The sequence below is a fragment of the Dromiciops gliroides genome, chromosome 6 (assembly GCF_019393635.1).
Source record: "Dromiciops gliroides isolate mDroGli1 chromosome 6, mDroGli1.pri, whole genome shotgun sequence".
NCBI lineage: Eukaryota > Metazoa > Chordata > Mammalia > Microbiotheria > Microbiotheriidae > Dromiciops > Dromiciops gliroides.
The window spans coordinates 198,585,898-198,594,464 of NC_057866.1; the positions used below are offsets into that span (position 1 = coordinate 198,585,898).

General features: G+C 38.9%; 1 protein-coding gene across 1 annotated transcript in view; it reads right to left on the reverse strand.

The window, feature by feature from the left end:
* ASB5 (ankyrin repeat and SOCS box containing 5) overlaps positions 1-6,933 on the reverse strand; it is a 75,107-nt gene extending 68,174 nt beyond the window's left edge. Inside the window, exon 1 of the mRNA XM_043972865.1 lies at positions 6,645-6,933. Within this exon, the coding sequence (XP_043828800.1) occupies positions 6,645-6,840 (196 nt within the window). The 5' untranslated portion in view covers positions 6,841-6,933. The remainder of the gene's footprint in view (positions 1-6,644) is intronic.
* Between the last annotated feature and the right edge of the window lie 1,634 nt (positions 6,934-8,567).

Consider the following 8,567-nt stretch of genomic DNA (forward strand, 5'->3'; position numbering starts at 1 on the left):
TTTTTGGACATGATCACTATGGGAATTTGTTTTACTTGAGTATGCATATTTATTACAAGACTTTTCCCCTCCCTTTTCTTTTCCATTACTAAGAAGAAGGGAAAGGAGAAAAAACTTAATAATTGAAAAATATACCAATAACAACCTTAAACAGACAGGAGCACAGGTCTTTTTCAGGTTAGAGAATCTATCTTCAATATCATTTATGGATAAACTATTATTGCTGAGATACTGAGCCTAGTCCCTGTCCTCGAGGTATATGCAACCTAAAGGAAGGAGAGATCAAACCTGGGCTGTCAGGAGAAAAGGGAACCTGATCTAGGTCTTGAAGAACAAGTTATCCTGGTACTTAGCCCAAGGCTTCTACTGAGGCACATAGTAGGTACTTAACAAATGTTACTTGATTTACTGACATTTAGATGAGTAGAGATCAGATGGAAGGACATTACAGATAGGAAAAAAACTGGAGCAAAAGAGGCAGGACAAGTATTTGTTGTGTCAGGAGTTGGAAGAGTAGAGACAATGAACAGAACTACTTTGTTGGAGTGATGAGCTTGTATCCTTAGGGTGAAACGAAAGTTGATAAAAGGGGGGCTTTATTATGGAACAAAAGTTTATCAAAGGCTTCATTGTGGGCCAGATAGTGGTAAGCCTTGAATGCCAAGATTTGGAAGATAGATTCTATTCTCTAAGTAATGGAAAGAGACTGTGGCCTTTCTGATTTAGCATGCACAAAGTTTTACTTTAGTAAGATTAATCTGTCAATGCATGTGGGAGGGATTAGAAAAGACCATCGAGATTAATTTCGAAGTCAGGTAATAAAGGATGGGAACAGTAGTAGGGAATGGTGGTAAGCAATAGGAATGAATATTTAGTAATAATTAAGGGAGATAACATGAAGGAAGCATTCATGGGTAGGACTTGGGTGTGGGTGGTGCAGAAGAGAAAGGAGAGTCAAGGATAACTATACGGTTTGGGGCTTGGATGACTGGAAATGATTATGCCATTGGTACAAATGGGAAAATGTGTAGGGGGAACTGGTTTGGGAGAGAAAGTTGATGATCAGAGCCATAATTAGCATGCTTTATACCTTAGACAAGCTTTCCAAAATGCAGCTGGGGTAAGGGGCACAAGAAGCTCCTTCCAATAAACTTTTTTTTTTTTTTTAGTGAGGCAATTGGGGTTAAGTGACTTGCCCAGGGTCACACAGCTAGTAAGTGTTAAGTGTCTGAGGCCGGATTTGAACTCAGGTACTCCTGACTCCAGGGCCGGTGCTCTATCCACTGCGCCACCTAGCTGCTCCCCCAATAAACTTTTAAAAATAAACTCAGTTGGGCTGTGTTTGTTTGTGTGTGTGTGTATGCACGCGTGCAAGGACAGAGCCCCAAGGACATAGCAAAGCCACTGTGGTAATGGGGACAGGGCCGCCTGCATTGCAGCTGACAGGAGGAAGAGGATGAAATTTAACTTCTTTCTTTTCTTCCTCTTTTTCCTCCTCTCATCTTTCTCCATTGTTGCTATGCTTTTTGGTTCAGTGTGTATATTATATATGTGTGTACCACACATACACTTGTGGGGTGAGTGCATGTAAATATGTATATGTATTTGTACATACATGCACGTACCACGTACATGTGTTTGTGTATATATGTATGATGTGTATATGTGTCTGTGTGTATGTATATACATATGTGTATATGTGTATGTGTGTGTGTGTACACACACACACACACACATAAATTGGGGGGGGGACCCTGAGGCAAAGAATTTATTACTTTGCCTTAGTCATACCCTTGCTGAAGAGTTTAGTTTTAGATCTAAATGCTTAGTTTGAAGAGATTGTAGGACATTCAAGTACACTTGTCCACCCTAGCAAACATTAAAGAGATTCAGCTCAGGAGAGGGAGGTTGATATTGCAGACAGAGATTTGAAAACCATCTATCAATCAATCAACCACTTGACAAGCATTTATTAAGCACTTACCACATGTCTGGCACTTAAGGAAGAGATAGTATAGGGTGATGCATAGAGAACTGGCCTCAACAATAGGAAAACCTGGCTTCAAGTTTCTCCTCTAACACTTTAAATAGGCATATCACTCAATCTCTCAGGGCCCCAGGTAACTCTAAGACTATAAATTGAAGAACAGGTACTGATTTGCTTTGCTATAGGGAGTTTCCTCAATAAATGCTTATTATACCAGGAAATCCCAAGCCCAGTAAAAGAAAAAAATGTGTTAGGCCCTGGGGACACAAATATGAAAGTGTGACAAAAGTGTTCCTGCCCTCAAGAAGCTTACATTCTAGTGACGATGAAAATAAATGACATGTAGTTATTTTGCTCTCTGTATTCAGGCAATATGATGATTTTTAAAAAGGGAAGTTAGATTTGAATCCCTTTCAGGACCTTAGATGTAATTATAGTAGATGCCCCGAATTGTCTTCTCTTCTATTTGCTCCCACTGATGCCTAAAGTTCTTTGAATGAGGGAAAGTGCCATTTATTCTGCAATCAGAAATAAATCAGGAAATATTTATTAGGCACCCACTATGAACCTAATTTGTGTGAAGGGCTGAGAATACAAATTAGCAAAAACAGTCCCTGCCCTCAAGAACTTATAGTCTGATGGCAGTAAGGCCAAAAGCACAGTGATTCTGGGAGAGGATGACAAATCTATATTAAAGTTTTAAAGGCCAATACTGACAGTTTCTTGAGATTAGCTTTTGATCAGGGTGAGAAGAGAACAAGGGATGATAAGGAGGGTATATGAAATTGAGAAGAATAAAGGAACAAGAAGGGGAAAGCCGGAAGCACCAAAGACAAATAACTACATCACAATTTTGCCCACTAGTGGCCTTGTCCACTGTCTTTCTAAAGAGTGGTCATGCTTATTTCAGAGCCTGGGTTATCACTGGAACAACATTACTCATAATGGAGGACAGGAGTTCCTTGTCAAGGTGTCATTAGGACGATAAAAATAGAGAACATAGCTTTATGCCTTTTCCACTGATTGTACAAATGTCTTGGGATGGGGCACAGCCTTTATGATAACTAAATATCAGTGCTCTGAAGGACAGGAAGGTGTGTCACACTCTACTTTCGTCCCTCTACAAGTTAGTAATAAAGTTCAAAGCTGCCTAGAATTCCTTGGGAAGCTATCTAATTTTCCAAATGCCAGTCTCAAAAGCTAATGACAACTTCAACAACATTAAGAATAGATTTTTGATTTGTAGAGGCTAGGGGTCCAGGAAATATTCCAGAAGAGAATAAAGCAAGGGCTACTCATTATATAGGAAAGAAGGGGGAAGGCAAGAGGTTTTTTTCTTTAGGATGGTAGAGAAATGAAGGGTTTTTTCCTCCAAAGGTGAAGTTCAGTGAAATAATAAAATGGATTCTGAAGAAATACATTTGGGACCTGTATAATCTTTTCCTCATGCTCTTTGCATCACATTTTGGTGTATATACTGATTGGAAGGAGCCTAGGAAATCATCAGAGCATAAAGGTTGTGATTTGGTTAGCACCTGTCTCAGGATATCCTCTGTCCCCTCCAAAGGGTAGATCTGATAGAGACAGTATCTAGCAAAATTAAAGGTTTCATTGATTTCATATCAAACTACTACAGTTCTCATGAAAAGGACATCCAGAATGTCAGCAGCAGCATCTACTGTGGTTATGAAAGAAATGAGTCCATGCAGTGACACACAATAACACCTCAGATTTCAGGGAATTTGGAATATCCATTTCAGAAATGGCGGGGGAATGGTTTGGCTGCTTTTGAACGTCAGAATGAGAAACCTAATTCAAAAAGGAATGAAGGTGATAATCTTCTCCTAGGAAGATGGGAAACAGCTGCATTATACAAAAACAATCAAGGCTGATTAGTTGCTTAAAAAAAGAGAAGAACAAGGCATTGAAGACTGAACTGAACGGAGAGACTGAAGGGCCAGAGAGGGTGTGGGAGGGGAGAGAGAAAGGGAGAGAGAGAGAATGATCGTAACAGAGTAGAGATTATAGTGATTTACTAGATAGGGTAGAAATGACTCCTTGTCAGCAACAAAACAAAGAAAGATTGTGTGACTCAGGATTGGGTCACATTATTATGAATAAATTTTACAGATTAGGAAACTGAGGCCCAAGGAGGTTGAGTGATTTGCTCAACACCAAGGCCACACAATTTTGAATGTCAGAGGTAGGCACTGTTATCAGGTGACTTGAAATGCTTTCACTAGGAAGGAAACAAATACTATTAAGGGTCTACTAAGTGTCATGTACTTTACCTCTTGCTATGATTATCCCCATTTTACAAATGAGAAAACACAAGTTAAGTGACTTGTCCAGGATGACACAGCCAGTAGGAGTCTGAGTTCACATTTGATTTCAGGTCTTTCTGACTCCATGTTCAGTGCTCTAACTCCTGTGCCACCTGGCTGCTACTAATTAAGAGGATAAAAAAAAAACCAAAGATCATAATAAAGCATAATAAAGCAAAGATTAACACTTTTCTACCTTTATGATTTCCAGGGTGGGAATAGAGAAGAGGGCAGGTAGTTTATATATGAGGTTTTTTTAATTTACCTGTAATTTTACTTAATAAAATCAAGAACATTAGAGGTCATTTAAGCCATCCCCCGGTTTCAAACAGAATCCACTTAAGCCATCCCAGAGAGATGAGAAACTGTTCTATTTTTAAGGACCTCCAGAGGTCTCTCTTGCAACCTATTTCAACAGTCAGAAATTCTTTGTTTCTCAACCAGGCCTTCCTCACTGAAATTTAAGATAGGAGTGGCACTCAAACTAATACCCTAGTTTTACAAACCACACACATAAAATTACTCTCATTACTTTAGAGTCACACTGGATACTTAGATCAAAAATCCAGTCAGTTATCTACACAGTTCACTTACGTCCAAATATCTAGACTTTAAAAAACAAACAAACAACCCACTGGTTTCCTGGTGTCTCGTGTCATGTAGACAAAGTTTCCAAATAGGTGACTGATTTTTTTTCCTCCTCTTCATTTGGAAAGTTAGGACACTGCTGAATTTTCTTTCCTCTAATCTTCTCCTTCAGGGAAATCACACATATTCACTCACTAGCCTTTGTGGAAGAGTATCCCACGGTAATAGAGAGGTTTGCCTCACCGACAGAAAACCTCTCAATTTTTTACATCTACCAAAACCTGGGGCAGCTAGGTGGCATGGTGGACAGCCTGCTGGGCTTGGAGTCAAAAAGACCCAAGTTCAGATTTGGCCTGTGTGACTCTGGACAAATTTCTTAACCTTGTGGACCTCACTTTCCTCATCTGTAAAATGAGCTGGAGAAGGAGATGTCAAACCACTCCAGCATTTCTGCCAAGAAACCTCAAAAAAGAGGTCACAAAGAGTTGGATATGACTGAACAACAAAACCTACTTTCTTAGCAACAACAAATTCATTGCCTCTTTTCCAGTGAGAAATGCAGTACTATTACCAACTTTATACATTGTTCGGCTTCACGCCCCAAACTTTACTTAGGGTTCTCCCTCTTGCATTCAACTTCCTACACAAATGTTCCTTGACATAACCTACATTTGAAAATAGACTCTGCTACCCAATGACAAAAGTTAGTACATTGGATGCTAAGAATAATATGTTCTTGACTTAAGTCATTGTGAAAACACACACACACACACACACACACACACACACACCACTGTGCTTCTACACAAATGCCAGTTTTAAAGCTGAACTTCTGCTGATTTACAGTTATTTGGAGTTTTCAAAAAATTATGCTTTTCAAACCAGATATTAGTCTAAAAGACTGTGATATCACTGTGGAGACTGCCACATAAACCCTTTGATTATACAGACTAATTGGACTGATGGCATATGCGAACATAGTTTCATGACACTCATTAAAGTCGATCATTGATACATGGGGTCAAAAAGTTCAACTTTCAGAAAAGTTCTCAGATAAATTCTGATTATTTACATTATCCCATAGCTTGTCATCCATTTTACACAAATTGAAGCAACAGCAAATAGCCATTTAAAAAACAAAACAAAACACCTGCCATGAATTCTGGAAGCTGAAGGTACTTTCACTTTATTTGGTCGTTTTATGCTTCAGTATATACTTACAGGAAAACATTCTGACAAATAATCAGCCTCTCTAGCTACACTTCTAAGATCTCTCCAAGTTTAGTAACTTTGTACATGCCTCAGTGTCAGTTGAATGAACTTGAGGTAGAATATGATTAAAGAAGAAATCCAAGATTCACTATCTAGGTAAAATGGGTTTGAATATTTCTATCAGCATTAAACTCTTATGGTTAGATGAAACAGAATGATTAGACTCTCTTGGTGTTAAGTGGAAAAATGATGCAATTTGTTGTTGGTTGTTGTTACACCTCCACTACATCTATCTTGGCATGAATTCACTGTCTTTCCTAGCAGTAACACTTATCAGAGGGGTTGGTGTAACAAACCAAATCTTTCCTTCATGAAACAATCCAGCAGTGAGCTCACAAACATATTCATTAATAATCAGAAGTCTGGCCTTGAAGCCGGCCAATGAAGGAAATGTGTGAAGAGCAAAGGATCCCCAGGAGTAAGGCTGGAGTCAAAGCCTGCTCGATGGGAATCAGAGGTTAGCAGAACCTTACCTTGGCCTTGGGTCACTCCGTAGAACTCAGCTGCTATCCTCGCCGCTTCCTTACGGTTTCCTTTCACAATGTAGAAGTGACTGAGGATGGCAAGGCTGATTTTCACAAAGAGTTTGAAGCAGAAAAGCGAAAGGATTGTGAAGTAGACATTGGACAGCTGCTGGGCAAAAGGACGGCTTTCCTCTTCCACAGACATGGCTGCTGGTGATTGTGTGCTCCCACCGAGATCCCAGTCTCAAATGTGCCTGGCTCTGGGCACACACGGCCCCCAAGCAGCTGAGCCTGAGGAAAGAAGAGATCAGGTGGTCATGATGCCTGCAGCTCAAAATATTTATACTGTCCATAAAAAGTTCACTGGGCCCTCCTATTGGCTTCGCAGTCCTCCACAGATGCCGACTTATCACATGCCCTATTTCTAGAACACTTGGCTATCCAGTCTCAATTTAAAAAAGAGAGAGAGAGCAAGAGACATCAATTCCAGCCCTCTGCAAATGTGTGCCATTTAATTTTTGTTATTTTATAGTGGGAAGAGCACTGTTCTGGGAGTCAGGATGCCTAGGTTCTAGTCACATGCTAGCTGGATGAATTTGGATGCTACTCTCTCAATTAAACCTCACTTTCCTGAACTCTAAAATGAAGGAGATGAACTAGATGCCCAATTATAACTCTATGACTATTAGAACTCTGACCAGTTCTAATTCTGTATAAAAAAACCTTATCAATAATTTTGAGAACATTTTGCATAGGGTCCTTGCTTATTGTTATTATTATTATTAATGATGATAATAAGTTACTAAATTAAAGCTAAATTACATACTTTTCCCCCCAAGAGCATTATTTGAGGTTAGAGCTTTTTCTGAGACTTGGTTCATACAACCATAGGTTTAAGTCTTGAAGAGACTTTTGAAATTCTCTAGGCCAAGGGTTCTGTGGATAGAGTTCAAGGAGTCCCTGAATTTGAATGGGAAAAAGAAATTACATCTTTTTTTTTCATCAACTGAAATGTAGCCTTTCCTTAAATTATGGATTAAAAATAAACACAATATCTGAGGCATCCATAGATTTCACCAGACTGTCAAAAGGACACATGATACAAAAAATGATTGAAAATCTGTACTCTATAACATTTTCATTTAATGGGTAAGGAATGTGAGGCTTATCAAGAAGAAGTAACTTATCCAAGGTGACAAAGGTAGAAAATGTCAGAAGCAGGATTGGAACATAAATCCTTTGACTATCGCTATTTCCATTTAAGTCAACCTTCTAAGGGAAGGGGACCAAATGAAATACCTCTGGACTAGATCATCACCCACCAATAGTCAATATAACTTGGGTGGCCACAATGACTCTTCATCAGTCTGTCTCTTGGTATTTTAACTGTTACCAGAGATAACAGGTTCGACCTACAAATATCCAAATTTGGATGCCCCACTAATACCATATTGACACTGTTCCAGAAGAACTAAGAACTTAGTAATGGAATGTTTATTAATAAAATCAAAAGTGCTTTGTTTGGACTTTTCAAAAAGCAAAACCTAACCAAAAAACCCCACATATTTTAAGCCTATAGTGTGTAGCACTACATTTATGGATTTGTTTTATAAATGAAGTGAAAGTGGCTTCCTAATGGGTTCTATTTATAGCTGAAAGAGTAATGGAGTAAAATATTGAATAAAAGAATGTTAAATGGCAGCTCCTGTTATTTAAACTAAAAAATGTGCCAAAAATTCAGACTGACATATTACTCATGTGGAATTCCTGGCATAATGTGATGGGGTTTAGGCCATGCCTCTCATCCTCTTAGATTCTTTAGAGCAATAGATTCCCAGAGCAGCAGCCAGAACAGAAAGATCTGAGACTTAATGCTATTGCTTTGAAATTTGTATCCAGGGACAAGAAGTATATCATAGCAAGATAGAATAG